Source organism: Lipotes vexillifer, unplaced genomic scaffold, assembly GCF_000442215.2.
Source record: "Lipotes vexillifer unplaced genomic scaffold, Lipotes_vexillifer_v1.1 scaffold257, whole genome shotgun sequence".
Classification (NCBI taxonomy): domain Eukaryota; kingdom Metazoa; phylum Chordata; class Mammalia; order Artiodactyla; family Lipotidae; genus Lipotes; species Lipotes vexillifer.
Genome location: NW_006778935.1, coordinates 1,067,890 through 1,087,323, shown reverse-complemented (window position 1 = coordinate 1,087,323; position 19,434 = coordinate 1,067,890). Strand labels below are relative to the sequence as shown.

The 19,434-nt window shown below is 35.1% G+C and overlaps 1 protein-coding gene across 2 annotated transcripts in view; it reads left to right on the top strand.

Moving 5' to 3' along the window:
* The window catches only part of PLCB1 (phospholipase C beta 1), a 686,206-nt gene that overhangs the window by 552,064 nt on the left and 114,708 nt on the right, over positions 1-19,434 (top strand). For both annotated transcript variants that reach the window (XM_007452039.1, XM_007452040.1), the window contains exons 16-23: positions 1,010-1,106; positions 3,353-3,437; positions 5,023-5,147; positions 8,838-8,992; positions 11,949-12,113; positions 13,702-13,801; positions 14,615-14,719; positions 15,749-15,858. In XM_007452039.1, the coding sequence (XP_007452101.1) occupies positions 1,010-1,106; positions 3,353-3,437; positions 5,023-5,147; positions 8,838-8,992; positions 11,949-12,113; positions 13,702-13,801; positions 14,615-14,719; positions 15,749-15,858 (942 nt within the window). The remainder of the gene's footprint in view (positions 1-1,009; positions 1,107-3,352; positions 3,438-5,022; positions 5,148-8,837; positions 8,993-11,948; positions 12,114-13,701; positions 13,802-14,614; positions 14,720-15,748; positions 15,859-19,434) is intronic.

Here is a 19,434-nt window from a genome sequence, read left to right as displayed (position 1 = left end):
AAAAGAAACCATGTCTCCATGTATTTTCTCTTCTAAAAATGGGAGAAAATATTAGATCAGCCTACAGATCTAAAATATTAGATCTGTCCACACGAATACAGCAATATTGGCTTCCTTCTTTATTAAATACTTTATCACAGTGGTATGTAATACATAATAGTAGCTAAAGTAACACCAGGTTTTACTATGTGCCAGATACCGTTCTGAGCTTTCACATAAATTAATTCATTTAATAATCACAAAAACCCTATATGCTGTTGGGACTGATTTTATCATAATTTTACAGGTGAGCAAGCTGAGGCACAAAACAGTTAAGTGACTTGCCCAAGAATGCACAGTTTCTAAGTGGTGGGCTTGGGATTTAAAATTAGACAGTCTGGCTCTAGACCCTGAGCTACTGACCTACACTGTTTTGGGCTGCTTGCCTAATAAAAGTGCCCAGGAGCCAGAAAGGGAGGGACAGAGGAAAGTTTGTTAAAAAAAGCAATATACGTTTGCCCATCTCCACCCACTTCCACCGGCAACCTTTTTTTTATAACAGTTCGTGATTCAGCCAGTGGTCACCTACATACTCACTTTCATATTGTACAGTGAATTCTTGGTATGTAACTTCAAACATCACCTGTGGACTCCCTGCTTTGGCAGATGAGACACAGCTCAGGGCTTCTTAAACTTTGCTGTGCATTTGAATCACCTCAGTAAAATGCAGATTCTGGTTCAGGAGGCCTGCGCAGGGGGCTGAGAGGCTGCATCTCTCACAAGCTCTCGGGTGGTGCTGATACCGCTGGTCCCAGAGTGCCCTGGGAGCTGCCCCTAAACCTCCCTCCTCCCACCCCGCACTGTGTAACGTGAGGTGTTGCTTTTCCTTTCTCCCGTAATCCATTTTATGTTGGCAATAATCGTTTTCAGAAGAGGCGTGATAATCTTCTGCTCTCTTGGGTCACTTAATCATTGCCCTGGGAAAACATAATGTTGACTCTGGGAACGTTATTTTTACTCCTGCTTCTAGGGGACTGCTGGGAGCGAGGCCATGGCCACAGAAGAGATGTCTAATCTGGTGAACTATATTCAGCCAGTCAAGTTCGAGTCATTCGAAATTTCAAAAAGTAAGTTTTCCCTGGAGAAAAACCCCTAATGTAGCATATGATGAGTAAATTTTAAACACAAGGTCATTAGACCAAAAAATGCGAACCTTATTAGAACTATTCTATGAAGTCTTGAGTATATGTGTGAATTTACTATCTGTTTTTTATATATCTAAATAAATATATATAACTATATGTAAGTATATATTTTATATATATATATATATATATATATATATATATAGCCATATGAGAAAGTATTCCATGATATGTTTTCCCAAAATTCTTAATAGAGCTATAGGCCATATGTGGTTAACTAAAAGGTATTAGACCAGAGTACAGCTGAGTATTTTACATTATTTTTCATTTGTGACCACATGGGCATGCCATCAATTATATAAATGACAGTGTTGAAATAAACTATTTAACCATCCCCTTGAAAGGAAGCAATCAGAGAGTTGATCAGTCTCAATATTGAATAGAAATAAAACCAAATCGACCAGTTCATCCACATTCCATTTTTTCAGCCTATGTTTTATATATTTAGGAGAATATATCATTAACTTCACATTACTTGTTTTCCGCTCATCCAACTACCCATTCATACTGGATGCAAATTATATATGTACATTATCTCTCCTCATCCTAGAGAAAGGAGCCCTTCTATCAAATTGCCCTTTGTGTTTGCATGAACTGTAAAATACTATTAGGTTAAGAGAATCCTTGGGACAGTTTAGCTACTTTTATAAGCATATGCTCTTAAAAGCTGAATTTTTTCTTAAACACAGCAGCCTCTTATAAAGGAGAGTTTTATAGATATACCAAACTCTAAGCTCTACATTAACACACTTATGTATAATTGTATAATTTTGCCCAAAGAGTCTTAACTTAATAACATATGGTATCTAGATCTCTACAACAAAGAATTTAACTTCCAATAAGATTTATACATAAAGATTTCAACAGTTTGTTTGATGTTGTAATTACTGGTGCTTCTTACTACAATGTGAAACATACTATAAAGTAGTTATTTTTATATTACTATAACTTCCTTTGGCTGTAAAATGAGTTCTCCTAATTCATGAGTCAAAAGCTCCCAGACAAGTAGCTAAACTGAGAAGGGGCTGATACATTTAGGTCCTTAAGAACCTGGTGACAACATCACCAGCCAAAGATTTACAAACAAGTACTTTTCTCCCTGTGTTTTATATCATTTTCTCACTTTTTTCAAAAGAACACTGCACATATTTCACAAAGAACCTATTAAATTGAATCAATTTTAATTAGCAGTCACGCTTAAGATAGTCATACGAAAGTAGAATTTTGATGGACCAAAATAAGAGAAGTAAAGGTTTCCTTTAGAGTCAATTAAATTGGGGAAGGTGACGAGGTGGATAAAGGAGAAATCTGGGAATGACTAGGAAGAAGAATGAGGCTTTAATGATGGAAAGTGGGCATCAAAAGGGAAAGATGCCTCAAGGTAACTCAGTTTAAATCACCGAGCTCCAGATAACACATCTTAGTCTGTAGGTAACAGTGTGATTTCTTTCTAGTTGGGAAGAGGACACAGAAGCTGTTTGACTCTTAGTCTTTATAAACTAAGATAACTTTGTTTGGTTTCTCTCACTCTAATTGGAAGCTTAGCTTTCACTTTCAAGATGTTTCTCTGTGTCCAAGAATCTTGAGCCCTCTAGTACATTCACCTCTACAGCCTCTGTCATCTAATCTGAAAATGAGGCCATCAGACTGAAAAATGTCCAAGGATCCTTCTGCTTTAAAATAACAAAATTCTTATGTCCAATTAGTTGTTTCTAAAGGGTCTCTACAAACGCAAGGCAATGACGGTGTGGGTATAAAAGAGAGTCGGCATCTAGCACGAATGTACACACGGTCTGTATTGTTAATTCTCAGTGATGGCTTCCAGAAAGCAATCTGAATGGATTTAGAGCAACAGATTCCCACAGGGCCCCTGCTCTTTTGACAAAACAGCTTTCCTGGCCACACTCTCCAAGTCTAAAGTTCTTTTTCGCACCCTAATGCCACCAGGTCCCTAACTTGCCCAACACCTGACCCAGGTAGCAAATATTAGAAGAGACAAAACTAAGACTCGACTTTTGTTACAGGTAAATAGTCCACTGAAAACAACATTAAATATAAAAGTTATTCGAGGATTCTTTGCCATCAACTTCACAGAACATTTGCCTACATCTTATATGCTATCATTTATAATATTGAATTTTATTTCTCACTTTTTGTTGTTAACTCAGAAAGAAACAGAAGCTTCGAAATGTCCTCCTTTGTGGAAACCAAAGGACTTGAGCAACTTACAAAGTCCCCAGTGGAATTTGTAGAGTATCCTTGATTTGACGGACGTCTGCCGAATGGACAAGAGTGAAGTCGTGCTATTTGTTTAATTTTTTGTCTTTAATACAGGAGAAAGGTACATGAGATGGCTTAAGTCTGTCACCTGGGCAATAAATAGTTTCAGGTTTCATATGTAATGGTGAATGGGATAGTCTGGCATGTGGAAAAGAGAACTGGCCTTGGAGTAGAGGAAGCCCAGATTTCCAGGATACCTTCAGACCACCAACTTCTTTATCTCTTGGTAATTTGCATAATCCTTCTGAGTTTTCTCACCTGTAAAACAGAAATGATGATAACAGCTTTATGGTGTGCTGTTGGGTTACGGACAACATATGTAAAATGTGTGTGTATGCTTTATGCATATGTAAAATATGATAGGTATAAAGTGTATATATTATATGTATATAATATAGACACGTTTTTGGTGTCTCACATCCTTACATGTAATAGATGTCCAATCGAAAAATAGTTGGGATGATGATGATGAGAATATAAATTACTAATAATGGCTTTATTTGATACTCCTGACAACCAAAAAGTTTTAACTTTATCCCTGAATCAAAATGAAATGACACAGATCTTTAAAATTTTTTCATAAAACAAATATTAAATGTCCCAAACAGCCCAATTTCATGGAAGTCCTATAATAAAGTCACCTTTAAAACTCATCAACAATAGAGGAAACAAGTGTAAACTCCATAAGCAAAGTGACAGTATATCATGATCATTAGTATTCATCAAGTACTAACTATGTGATAGACCTTTTGTTATATGTCTTATTTACTCCTTACAATAGCTGTATAATGTAGGAATTCACATCTTTTATAGATGAGGAAACTGAAGCACAGAAAAGGGAAATAACTTGTCCTGAATCATACAGCTAACAAGTTCCAGAATTTAAGTTTCAAACTCTATTTGGCCTAACTCCCCTGCCGAGCTCAGAACCTGAGCTAACCTCTACCAAACTTGGTAATAGAAATAGTCAGTTGTGTTTTAAAGACATAGCATCCTTCAATAACTAAAAGGTTCTCAGGATGGAAAACTGATGACGGTAGGAACCAAAATATGAGACAAGGTCAAAACCTTCTGTGCTATATTTACCTTGTTATCAATCATAAAGAGTACCACAGTCTTGGCCAATAGCATTCCCTGAGAAGGTTAAGAAAATGAGCAGAGAGCATTTCAAAAATAGCCGTACAGTTCATGATATCTGCTTCTGCCAAGCACAATATCATCCTGTCACGTGACTTGCTATGCTTGGACTTCCTCATGTGTCCTTAATTGCTAAGCCAGTCCTTCATAATCTCCACAAAATCACATTGACTCAACCATCTTTGCACCTGATTAGTTTTTACCCACAGGGCTCTGCAAAAGTGATGCTACATTTCTTTTATAAAAGCACATTTATTCTGTTTGTTCAGAAAGCTTTTTACCTATTTCACCCACCAGCCCAGTGAGATCATCAATCTTTAATTCATTTCCCCAATGGAGAAAGATGGAAGGCAGCTTCTCAGCTAATATTATTGGCTAGTTCTTTTTATAATTGTATTCACTACTTAACATGATGGTCCAGATATAACAAAATGCAGCTTAGCAGGATATATCCAAAAGGAACACGTGTGGATTCATCCAACTACATGCCCCAGCTCTTCTGGAATGCAGGCTGCCAAATGGTTGCACTTAATTTCCAAACAGTGGGTAAGTAGCACAATTAATGTTCATTTCCTTTCTATTATAAAGGCACATTTCCTCGTGGCTTTATAACCATTCCCAAGGAGAAAAAAACTGCCAGACTTGACTGAAAAAATAAACAAAAGCACATTTTCATAAAGGAAATATCATTGCAAAAAAAAGTGAATTTTGAAAATTGAGAAATTGTCTTCAATGGTTTATAAACAAGTCTTTATTTCTACTTGTTTTGCATTATTTTCAAACAAAAACTTTTATACTTTTTAAAGTAATATGTATTTATTATAGAAAATGTAAAAAAATCAAAAAAACTATAAAGAAAAGAATAAAACTGCGAGGAATGTTACCACTCAGAAATTCAACATTGTTAACTTTTGGCATTGTAATCTGTAAGTTTTTTGGATATGCATATACATGCTTTTTCACTTAATAACTTGTTTAAATATATATATCTTTATATATATTTAAATGTGATACAGAAACATGAATTTTAATAGCTGTATATTAAGCACATCTCACAATTCACTAAAACCCATTTCCTATCACTGAACATTAGGGTATTTTTTTCCTACTATAAATAGTCCCCTGAGAACAGCCTTGAATATAAATTGTCAAGTCTATCTCCTAATGTTCTTTTGGAACAGTTCCTGAAATAGAATTAAAAGAAGTGAAAGTTTTAAGAACCTTTGTGCACAATGCCAAATTGTTCATCAAAAATGTTGCACTAGGTTTCTCCTCCATCAGCAATGTAATAAGTTGTTCCCTCTCACTTGAGATCTTGGTTAAGTATTATAATTAAATAATAATAATAATAATTCAGAAAAATATCTCCTTGTTCTTTTTTATTTCATTCCTTTGATTATTGTTGAGGTTGAACATTTTAAGTATGTGTTTTGATTTTCACATTTCTGCTTTTATGAATTGACTATTCAGGGCTCTTGTCAATTTTTCTATTCATTTATAACAGTACTTTTTATTTGAAGGTCATGTCTTATTTTGTGAAACAGATAAGATCAGGTTGATTAATGTTTTATTTTATGGAATCTTGGTTTACTCTTATCATTACAGGCTCCACACCCCAATGATCCATCCATATTTACTCCTATTTCTTTCATAGTTTCTTTTTTATCTGTAATTTAACCCTTTCATCCATGCAAATTTAATTTTCATGTATAATCTCAGTAAGAGATCAAACTGAAATTACAATTTATTAGATGTAGACTTTTTATTTTTAAAAAATTTATTTATTTATTAATTTATTTATTCTTGGCTGCATTGGGTCTTCATTACTGCCTGCGGGCTTTCTCTAATTGTGGAGAGTGGAGGCTACTCTTCGTTGCGGTGCATGGGCTTCTCATTGCAGTGGCTTCTCTTGTTGCAGAGCACGGGCCCTAGGAGCATGGGCTTCAGTAGTTGTGGCTCGCGGGCTTTAGAGCACAGGCTCAGTAGTTGTGGTGCATGGGTTTAGTTGCTCCACGGCATGTGGGATCTTTCCGGACCAGGCCTCCAACCCGTGTCCCCTGCATTGGCAGGTGGATTCTTAACCACTGCGCCACTAGGGAAGCCCCTAGATGTAGCCTTTTTAGTTGTTAATTTGGGTACATTTTTTCAATGTATAGTCTTCTCCATTAATAAATTTTTCACCTTCCTGGAGCCAGTAACTTATTGTTATTATTATAATGTTTAATAATATGGTTTAATACGTGGAAGTGGAAATTCTTCATGGCTATTAACGTTCAATTCTTCTTTCCTTGACAGTGGGATTCATTTTCCAAGTGAATTTAGTTTAATTGTTATTTTCTCCCCCACTGAAAAGAAAATGAGATTTTGATTAAAATCGCATTAAATTTATATTAGTTTAATTGTTATGTTCCCCTCTCCCCCACTGGAAAAAAATGAGATTTTGATTAAAATCCCATTAAATTTATAAATTCACCTGAAGAAAACTGACAACTTCTAATTTTTAGGGTTTTTTGTAATCACAGAAAATTATTATATCAAGTTTCTCAACAAAATCACTCGTCTTCATTAGAGGTATAGTTTCTTTAGATTAAATCCTTTTTTTAATATTACATTTTTCACAGATTGTTTCTGGATATTGATATTCGTATATTTATTTTATAAATAAATGTATTTTATAAATGATCATCTTCCTAAACTCATAATAGCCTATTTTGCCAGTAGATTTTATTGTTTTTTTCATATACACAGTTATAATAATTTAATCACATCTACTTTTTCCCCCTTCTTAGTGCCTTGGACTGACCATTGTAAAATAATATTAAATAATAGTATTAAGAGTGGGCACTTCCTTTTCATCTTAACACTAACGGGAATTTCACATTGTGATACCAATGAGTAGATGCTGGCTGTGACTTTGAGACAGATAGTCTTTTACACACTAAAGGAATCTACACTTGCCTTAAGTGACAACAGTGTTTTAGGAATTTATGTTGAATATTATTAAATGTCTCTTTCACATCTACTGGGATGATCGTATGTTCATTTCTTCTTTTGTGAGAAATGTGATAAATTATATTAACATATCTCCTAATATGTAAGTATCCTTTTGTTCCCAGGATAAATTCTTCTTGCTTGTGTATTATTTTTTAGAACATATGTTTTGCTAATTAATTTTTTAGACTTTTGAAGTTTTTTTTTTTTTTTTAAGTATGATAAGTCCATCATTTTCTTTTCTTTTGGTACTCTGTCCAATTTTGGTATCATAGTCATAATACTTTAAAAATTGAGAGATAAAATTTCACTTATTTTCCCTGCTCTAAAAATGGTTTGTTACATGGAACATTGGAATGATTCTACCATCTCTTCTTTACTGTCCACCTAAATAGACTCAGATAATATGGAGGAAATTGACAGTTTCCCAGATTCCTTATGACTTTAAAGTATTTTTTTGTTTGTTAAGCTCTAGCAGTTGCAACAAATGTAGACATTTATTTCATACATTGACTGAGTCTTAGCAAAACTTTGACCAGGAATCTCTGTCCATTAGAAACTAGTCAGTGTGTGATTAGATACTGGTAGTAAGTAATCAAAGAAATGAAAAATTTTAAAAGACAATCTTTTTTCTTTCTTATAATTGAAAAAAGAAGAATTTCACCACTTCACCACTGTTGGTGAAGTATGAAGAAGTCCATCCTCAAAAACATGGATTGGAGGTTTAAAGTGATTTAAACGTTCTGAAGGGCATCTTAGCGAGAATTATCAAAAAGCTTTTCCAATATGCATATATTCTGACCTAGAAATTTCACTCCTAAGAACATCATTAATGATGGCTTCAAAGATTTCATCACAACAATGTTCATCAAAACATTATATGTAATGACAAAAACTTGGAAGAGAGGGGGCTGTTATAAACCATGTGTTCAGACATATCTATTCAAAAGAAGTTTATACAGTTGTTAAAATTAAAGCAGATGAATATTTAATGAAATGGACATACTGCATTTTCAAAATATATCTGAAGTAGAAAAACAGGATATATACCAACCTGTTGGCAGTGGTTTACCTCTGGATTTGGAGATGACCGCTCAATTTCTTTTTCTTGTCTGTATTTCCTGTTTCTATAATGATTAAGTCTTTCTTTTTAAAGGAGGAACAAAAGTGGACTGTAATACAATCTTGCTTTCTTGCTCCAAGTATAAATACAGTCACAATAAAGTTTGTGTTTTTGATATGCAGACCTGGCTATGCAAATAAACATGGGGATGTATGAATACAATGGGAAAAGTGGCTACAGACTGAAGCCAGAGTTCATGAGGAGACCTGACAAGCACTTTGATCCATTCACCGAAGGCATTGTGGATGGGATCGTGGCCAACACTTTATCTGTTAAGGTATGTGCTACCCTACCACACAATTGTACCCAGCAAAAGTCTTCAACATCACCTATTTTGTGTAAAATAGTTCAGTCATGAAGAATTTAATTCCCAGCAAAGTCTTCACTTCTTTCTTACATTTTTTTCTTCAAGGACTACATCTGAATTAGCAGTTTTCAAAAGCTACATGCATGAAGTAAACAGACTAAGCCCCACTTTTAACAGGATAAAAATCAGACCCAAAATTAATAAAACAAGTTGGTGAGATTCACCATGGCTTGTCCTTTCTTTTGGTGTAAAGATCCCATGGTGAAATTTACCACGAAAATTACTGACTTATACTGAAGAAATCTTCTGGTCTTTTCCCCGCCCCCCCATTAGTCCTAGGAAAATAGCCACACTGAGCAAAATTAGAGAAAAAAGTATTCTCTCAATAAATTGTTAAATATTGAATAAAAGCTCTCAAGTTACCATAGCATGGCTTTTGAAAATCTATCAGAGTATTCAGGGATTTATAACACATAGTAATGCTATTAAACACAAGAAGCATGTCATTAAGCATACATCTGACCCTCAAAAAATTAATTTCAAATGATTTCTGCAGTCTTTGAAATTGATGTTACAGGAGATACAATCTTTTTTTTAGTTGTGAGAAAACATTTTTAATACTATGAATGGGAAATCATTTTTATAAAGAGCGTTTTACATGAATCCTATAAGCCCGTGGTTGTTGCATTTAAGATACATTTACATTTTAAAGTTTCATTTCTTTTCTGTTTAACTGGATAAGTGCAGAACTAAGAAACATTTTTTAATCGGTCATAAATTCAATTTTCCAATTGACCCTAAACTAAAGGCATATAAAAAACTGTGCAAAAAAAAAATGCTCTGTCACAATTTCACTAATTTATATCTACCCTAATCTTGTTGAGCCCATTTTACTTTAAAATTTATGTTCTTTACACCAAAGATTAAAAATAAAATTGCAATGAAGTGTCTCACAGTGATATCATTTGAAATTATTTCACATTGTATATCTGCAGAGTGAACTTGGCAGAATCAGAGCTTCAAGATTATATTTAGTTTAGGAAATTGTTTTCAGCAGAGGATGTTTAATTCCTGTCAAGTTTAAGATAAACTCTTAAGTATCACACACTGATAAAATGTTATTTTTAGAATCCTTGTCAATTGTAGTTATAGTTGGGTCAACTTAAAAATATTTTGACAAAATAATAATCTTCTGTCCTCGTTTGTCAGCTCATCTTGTTTTATATGTTTGCTTGCATATTTATTTTTTCTTGAAAATTCCACTGTGAAAATGTAAGCAATTATAAACAATGACATAGAGACAGGATTATAAACAATGACAGAGAAGTTGAGGAGAAACAGTTGAGTCCCAGGCAGGTGTACACTGCTGCTTGAGTCCAGAATGGAGACAGTGTTCTGGAGATGTCAGTGTCCTCTGAATAGACAGGCCGTGATGCATCAGAGAGCTGCAGCTGAGTCCTGCCTTCAACATTACATCTGGAGCCAGGATGTGGCTCACTTCCGCCTAGTATTACCTTTGTTTTGAACCCCTGACATAGACTTTATCGTGCCAAAATGGACTTGTGAGCTCCAGTGGTGTTCCGTCATCCTATTTTACTGAGGAGAACATTGAAGCTCAGTGTCATTAGTTTAGTTAAGGACTCTGCTTTAATCAAACTCTTAAGTACACAACATCTTTGAGGCATCTGAATTCCCAATGTGACTCATCGCTTAACTTGGAAGTTTCAAACATGTTGTAAAATGTCAGCTAAGTTGTTCTTAAGAAGAACCTGAAATTAAACAAAGAGATTGTTGCCTGCAGGTCTCATGCACCCAGGCAAAGAGAACATTCAGGAGAAATGAGTTGTCCCAGGGTAAATTCAGACAGCCTCTTCCTCATGGCTTTCTCTGTATCTTGTATGGCATCTCTGGCCACATCAGCATATAGCTGCCTTTGGCCTCACTCAGCCTCTGATGGCCATCCTCAGGCCGCCACTGTGTCTCATTTCTGGCCCAGCCACAATCTTGGTAATTTTGTCCCCTTTCACCAGCTAGAGCTCAGAAAGGGAAGGTTTGTCAACAAGACAACCCAGATCAGATCTCTGGGTCTGCTCCATCAGCACTTGCTTTCTTGCTCCCCTCTCTGTTAAAGCAGAGGATACCTCAGAGTCTGAAAATTCAGTTAGAAAAAGAAGCAGACGTGGGAGACATTTTATGAACATGTGATTTTAAAATCTCATTTAACTCCACAATATTCATTAATTTTATAGCTAGGCAAAGGATACCCGCTACTGTGTGGATGGCTAACCAGGTGAGGTTAGGAGTGATGATAAATTGGGCTTAATGGTTTAAGGTCATTATTTGTTTTCAGTATTTTTTTTATCATCATTGTGGCTTTTTATTTAAAGTGTAACAGCTTTGAGAATTAGAATAGCATGATGTTATAACCACTCTTTCAAGTCGAATTTTATGAACAAGAGGAAGTTTTTTAAATGCTAGACTTTCTAGTGTGTTATGTTTTAAATTTGTACTCTTAAATGACCTTTTAATTTCATTTACAATCATGCTAAAATGAGAATTTTTTTCTCGTATAACATTTTTAAGTATTAGAAAAACATTTATATTCAGATAAATGCTCTACAGATCAATCTTTAACATTTAATAGATGTATCTCTCAAATGCAAAGGCATAATCTCATCAAACTTTTGATACTTGTTCATTTGTTTCCTCCTATAAAACTTCGTCTTATTAATTGACTTCTAACCTCAGCATTTTCAGTATTCCTCTTCAAATTCCTTAACCGAAAAAGAAATCATACTTGTACTCTGGTTTCTATTTTATTTTGATTATGGTTCAACATTCACCATCAGCATTTGTACCTCCCTAAAGTATTCTCTTATATCATTGTTACTCATTTATCAAGAGTTCCTTTTTTATTACTTTCTAGATTATTTCAGGTCAGTTTCTCTCTGATAAGAAAGTCGGGACTTATGTGGAAGTGGATATGTTTGGTTTGCCTGTGGACACAAGGAGGAAGGCATTTAAGACAAAGACATCACAAGGAAATGCTGTAAATCCTGTCTGGGAAGAAGAACCCATTGTGTTCAAAAAGGTTGGTCTAGTGTCCTTAACATGAGATGTCACTGCATCTTCTAGGTGTTTTACACTGGGGAAAAAATAAAATGAGGAATTATTGGTTGCTTCATTTGGGAATTTACACATTAATAATGCAATAGCATTTTCAAAGGTATGTTAAAAACTATTCAAGATTTCCATGAGTTACTTTTTTGGATTTTTCATAATTGCACTGTAAATCAATTAATTCTAGGATACCTCATTTGGAAGGCCAGAATAAGATATAAATTTAACTCATAATACAAGTGATAAATGATATGTTTTCACTATAATTCAAATGAAGTAGATTGGGAAGTAGGGAATAATATGGTAGCCGAGAGAAAGGAAGTCCATATTTCCTTTAAAAAGTATATTAATTAAACTCCCTAGAATCTCCAGCCACTGGTGCTGGTCTTTGTAGCTTGTCTGGAGTCTGTCTGATAGAGTTAAAATCTTTTATATTCAACTGAGCTTTCCCTCTGCCTTCACCAGAAAGCAAATCATTATCACACATGCTTCACACACAAAGGAAGATGCTAAGTCTAGTAGAAAGTAGAGTGGATACCTTGCCCTTTGCTTTTTTTTTTTTTTTTTTCCGGTATGTGGGCCTCTCACTGTTGTGGCCTCTCCCGCTGCAGAGCACAGGCTCCAGACGCGCAGGCTCAGCGGCCATGGCTCATGGGCCCAGCCGCTCCACAGCATGTGGGATCTTCCCGGACCGGGGCACGAACCCATGTCCCCTGCATCAGCAGGCGGACTGTCAACCACTACGCCACCAGGGAAGACCACCCTTTGCTTTTATCTGGCCAAAATATCTACAAAGGCAGTCTTTTGTGGAGAGAATATCTATGGTAAAGGTCTCTGTGCTTCAGGGTTTTTTTTTTTTAATAGGCTAATTGGATTTAATAATACTGTCTGCTTCATAGAGTTATTATAAGTATTCCCTAATACACTGGAAACATTTAGAAAATATTGAACACACTGAAAATAGTCAATAGATGTTAGTTTGTTTATGTTACCAAAGAAATAAATATTTAAGGGTACAGTTGGCCTCATGTTCTTGACATGGGATATGTGTACTCCATATGTTTTACATTGGGGGGAAAAAGTGAGCAGTACTTTTGGCTAATTTGGGAATTTACAAATATATAAATCCATCCCATTCTGAATGTTATCCTTGAAAGCTACTTTTTAATTTTTGCTTTTGCTCCAAAGTATAAAAGTAATTTGCTTTGAAAATATAATAGTGAATGCGCAAACAGTGATAAAACCACCAACTCTTTGTATCTAAACATAGAACTTTTGTCATTTCTACCTTGAGAATGTTCATGTCAAAAGAAAATGGTCTATTTGTTGAACAGGTTCCTCATTTGGACAAGGTGAGGAAACATAGATGAAGCCATATCTCTGGTTATCCTTCTCTTTTTGAAAATCTAAATTATGGACCAACAACTTAATTTTTTATCAATTTTCTCAGTAGAAACTTCTTGGATTTGGAAAAGTGGGGCCAGTTTAAATAATACCTTTCTAATTCTTTCTTGCAGTTGCTCCTTCTTGTAACCACATGTATTGTTAACGTCCTATAGGTAGTTCTTCCTTCTCTGGCCTGTTTGAGGATAGCAGTTTATGAAGAAGGAGGTAAATTTATTGGTCACCGAATCTTGCCAGTACAAGCGATTCGACCAGGTATGGATAGCGCGGTGAGAAACTTTTTATCAAAGTTGTCAAGAAAACCATCACTGCCTTACATGATTGTTAAAGAATGATCTAGGAATCTATTTGTTGCTTTGGTGTTTTGTTACATAAAAAGGACTATAAATTTATGTATTTAAATCTGGCAGTTTTATGTTTTTGTGACATGGTATGATCAGTAGGCAAGTCAACTCTTGCCAGTTAATTCTGTGTAACAAACTATCTGAAGATTCAAAGGCTTATAACAAGTGTTTTATCTTCATGCTCACAGGTCTGTGGGGTGGCGGGGTTTGGCAAGTCTCAGCCATGTAGCTGTGCTTTAGGCTGTGGGCTGGGCTTAGGTCTTCCCACATCTGCTTATTCAGGGTCCCCAGCTGAAGGAGCAGTGGCGCCCACAGACATCTCATGGCAGCCCAGTGGAATGCATAAGGGCACACCTGTTTCTGCAAGTGCATTTTAAGCCTCTGCTTGTACTACATCACTAACATCCCATTGTCCAAAGCAGGCTAAGCCCCAAGTCAAGAAATCATTTACAAGGGATAAATCTGGACCAGTAATTCAATGTATGACATATGGTTTCAAATTCTCTCTTGTGGGGATAAACATGGTGAAAGGAAAAAAATCAGCATCAACATTGTTTTCCTGTTTGATGAGAAAAATAGTACCCTACCACTCAAAACCATATGATTAAAATGAGAAAGAAGTGAGCTGTTTGTCACCCAAAGTCACCTAAAATGAACACACATGTCAAATAGATGTTCCTGTGTTACAAGAAAATATGATGCATGGTATGATGTCACCCTCTAGGCTATCACTACATCTGTCTGAGGAATGAAAGGAACCAGCCTCTGATGCTGCCAGCTCTCTTCGTCTACATAGAGGTGAAGGACTATGTCCCAGATACATATGCAGGTAAACAACCTAACTCAAAAGGATATTTCCATCTGGGGTTATCCATATTTTTGTGACTTAGTGGAAAGCAAAGTGGACCAAACAAAGGCAGGAGATTCTGGCCTCAGAATTACCTCTGTGTTTGTATGCATGTTTAGAGGTAAATTGATCAAGCCTTTGTGAATAAACTGTAGTTTAATTTAAGTCCCAATAAAGTATTGACCATTTTTATCCATTGGGTAATATGATTCTCATGGACCCAGTACTTTCTAACCAATGCTACCTATACTATATACTATACCTATACTCTACAGTCTATCTAGGCCTGTGCAATGAATTTGCCTTCAGCCAGTTTTAGAACCCTGATCCTTTCCATGGGTGAAATCCTAAATTAGAGGAATTAACTTATGATTATGTCAACCAGGAAACATAAATTTAAATGCTTATACTGTCAAGTGGCCTGAGTGCAAGATACTGGGGAGTGGTGGAGACTCTGGCAATCTTGGAGCACATGCCCCATGCAAAGATGGCAGCCATAACTCACTCCAGCTAGACAGTATCATGTGCAAATGAGACCCATATTGCCAAGTCATTGAGTTTTTCAACAGTTTGCAAAGCAGTCTTTTTATGTGAAATGTCTCCATTATGAAATACTGTTTGGCCCAAATAAGACAGGTGTGTGGGCCATTGCTGGAATGGATGAAACACTCAAAAATAAACTAAAAAATTTGGAGTATTGAGGCATCCTGAGTTGGAGCTTGTCCAGTTTGGCTCTCAGAGATGACCTCCTTTGAGTTCTCTCTTCCTGAGGATTCAGCAAAGGGTCCTCACTCTTGTCCATTTCCAAAATGTTGGATGGATAAGTAGATAGTCATATGGGTAGATGGAAGGATGGAAGCTGGATGGTGAATCAGTAAATGGATAGGTAAGTAAATAGATAATGAACAAATGCATGGATGGATGGGTGATTGAATGGGTGGATGGATTGATGGATGGTGGATAATCAGTGTCTCCAGGACCTTGGATCTAAAATGTCTCTTCCATATTTAGATGTGATTGAAGCTTTGTCAAATCCAATCCGATATGTGAATCTGATGGAGCAGAGAGCTAAACAACTGGCAGCTTTGACTCTGGAAGATGAAGAAGAAGTAAAGAAAGAGGTGAGAGGGTGTTCTAGTTTTGGGCACAGCGTGAAGCATGATTACCACATCTCGTTGCTGGCTTTGCCTACATAACATCACCCCTCAGGAGAAGAAAAGAGCACATTGGAAAACCACTGTGATGGAGTTCAGCCTCATCTCCCAAAACATCTATATGATACCTGAATTTTTCGTATTTCATTCTCTTTTGGCATTCTGTGGCCACCACCAGCATCTTATTTTGTGACCACATTAAACAGTACACATCTTGCTGTTTCAGGGGAAAGTTTCTAGATAATTTCATGTTGATTAAAGGTGAATAAGGCACTTAAAAAAGAAGATGATCATCAAGTTATTTGGTGTTTTCTTTTGTCTTTAATTTAAAGTACAGGGTTTTTAAAGTGCTTTTGTTATTTCTTACAATACATAAGGTACTTAACACAGTGCCTGGTGTGTAGTGTGAGCCATAAAGTCATTACTATTATTACTGTATATTTATGTATTATAATACATATTCCCAAAATAATTGGTGTATTATTCTAAATTAGATGTCACTATGCAAAGACTAATTAAGGAAGGTTCTAGAAATAATCAAAGTAATTTTAAAAATATGAAGCCTCTGTGTAGATTGAAATAGAGTTTAATGATTATTGGAGATGACAGCAATATTACAAATAGTGATAGAAACTAGCTATTTTCATATTTCATTTGAATGTTCAGAGGTTAAATTCAGGGAAACATGAGAAAAATGGAGAGTTATCAGTATAGAAGAAAAACCTTGAAAATTGTTTTGGTAACTATAACTAATAGCAAGTCCGTTAGAGTTGACATTATTTATTAAATCATCTTTTTCTTATTCCAAAAGAATAAAGAAACCTAGACTTATCATAGAAAATTTTAAAAATAAAAATGAGAAAAGAAAATTCCAAATAATTCACCTATAATCCAAACACCCAAGCCACCCAGAGATAAACTGTAAATATGGGGTATATATGTAGCTCAGCTTTTTATGCACAATTAGTACTTTTTCATAAAATGGGATAATATTCACAGTCTGTGTTTTAACCTTTTATTTTCACTTAATGCAAACATTTTGCATGTCTTAAAATATTCTTCTACGACATGACTTTTAATAACTTCATAATGTTCTATCATACATATGTACATAATTTATTTTTCCAATCTCCTATTGTTGGATATTTTGAATGCTTCACTATTTTAAACAGATCTTCAGTGAACATCACATAAATATGTTTTTGAGCATATTTATGATTATTTCCTTGTTTTTTGTATAGAATTTTAGAAATTTTTGATCTAAGATGTTGAGTTAATTGAACATGAGAGAAAATGAAATGCAAAAAAGAAAAATATTTAACATCAGATTAAAATTTTCTGGACTCTTATTTATACTGCAGGCATGATATCCAACAGAACCAATAAATACATATCGTCCTCTCTGATGAAATTTAAAGTTAGACTGGAAAGTTTTATAAATAATGCTTTCTGTTGTATGCAGTATTATAGGGAAATTTTACACTGCTGGAAAATTATGCCTAATGGTAGACATGAATTTACTTCCAAATTAGGAGTTTGGGATTAACAGATACACACTATTATATACAAAATAGATAATCAACAAGGACCTACTGTATAGCCCAGAGAATTCAATATCTTGTAACAACCTATAATGGAAAAGAATCTGAAAAAGAATATATATATACATATATATGTATAACTGAATCACTTTGCTGTACACCTGGAACTAACACAACATTGTAAATCAACTATACTTCAGTTTTTGTTTTTGTTTTTTTTAAAAGCTATTTGAGGAGAATGTAATACTAATGGTTATAAAAATACAGAAGTAGAATTTTAGGTCAACATTATTTTTGTTTCTCTTCTAAAAATGATGGTCATAAGGATTTTCAGTAATGCTGATTAAACTTAAAGAATATTTGAACATTTGCAATTTTAGAAATAATTTTAGAGGTACTGAATCACATAAATTCCATATGGCAATAGAGAAAATACAGTTTTTTCCTTTGAAATGTCTAAACCCTTAACTGATCTCATTTTTAAAGCTTGAGAAAAAAATCATTTGCCCTACCATGTAATGCTGGGAGAGGAAAGTCATTTCACACCTTTGAACACCAGTATGCCCTTTATCTTGTCTTGTAATAATGTAAGTTTGTTTGAATGAGGCCACTGAAAATAAGTAACTGGTTTTCTCAAAAGAAAATTCTATCTAGGACATGGCAGGCACTGGAGACACTATTTTAGCAGCAAAGACTTTTTTAGTATAATCCTTTTAACTTGATAGTTATAAAGGTCATTTCTATTTGAAAATGAAAGACTTTGTTGGACTACAAAATATTCCCAGAATTGAAACAGTCTAATAAATTATCTTCATAGAGTACTTTGCAAACCAAATAAGTAGGAAAGTTGAAAATTCCCCCATGCTTTGAACAGCAGACATTTGTTTCAGATCATGTGAAATAGATAGATAGATAGATAGATAGGTAGGTAGATAGAATTACAAATATATATATAGTTCCAGTATATAATTGGAAGTTAAGGGATAACAGAGATTTGAGTTGCTGGATTTATTTTGTCTCTTTTAAAGTCACAATTCAGGATGATGTGTTAGTAAAGTCATAGAAGGTTGACTAATCTGAATCATAACAAAGGCTTTATAATATTTGTAGTTATTTCTCTAAATAAAATATTGTTTAAAAACAAAGAAACAAAAAGGCCTCTCAGTAATCTTGCAGATACTGTTAACACTTTTGGTGTATGTCCTTCTAGCATGTTTTCTATGTATATATATTTTTCTTTACAAAAGTTCTTAATTTAAAAAAAAAATGTTCCACAGCCCTAATAGTTTAATGTGGTTAACAGAGATGACTAATGAGACATCAGTAACATTTTTATTTTCTATTTTTAAAATACACCTCTAGGGCTTCCCTGGTGGCGCAGTGGTTGGGGGTCCGCCTGCCCATGCAGGGGACACGGGTTCGTGCCCCGGTCCGGGGGGGATCCCACATGCCGTGGAGCGGCTGGGCCCGTGGGCCATGGCCGCTGAGCCTGCGCGTCTGGAGCCTGTGCTCCGCAACGGGAGAGGCCACAGCAGTGAGAGGCCCGCGTACCGCAAAAAAATAAAAAATAAAAATAAATAAATAAATAAAAATAATAATACTAAAATAAAACACACCTCTAAAGAGAATAAAGTAAATATCCAATGTACTGACTGCAAAATATTATGTGATATTCCAAATGCAATATTTGAACATGACTTGTTTTTAGCACGTCAAGGAGTGCAGAACCATTTTACTGAGTGCTTAAAGTGTACCTGGCACCATTCTGAACCTTTTAATGTTTATTAACACATTAAGTCCTAAAACATCCATATTTCTTAACGACTATTTTTATTGCCGTTTAACAGATGAAGAAACTGAGGCACTGAGAGATTCTGTTCCTTGTCCAGTGCCACACAACTACTAAGGAGCAGAGTTGGGATTGAAATCCAAGCAATCTAGCTCCAGAACTCATGTTCCACACCAACACTTCTAGAAGGTTAATGTGCAGACCAAGGCATCA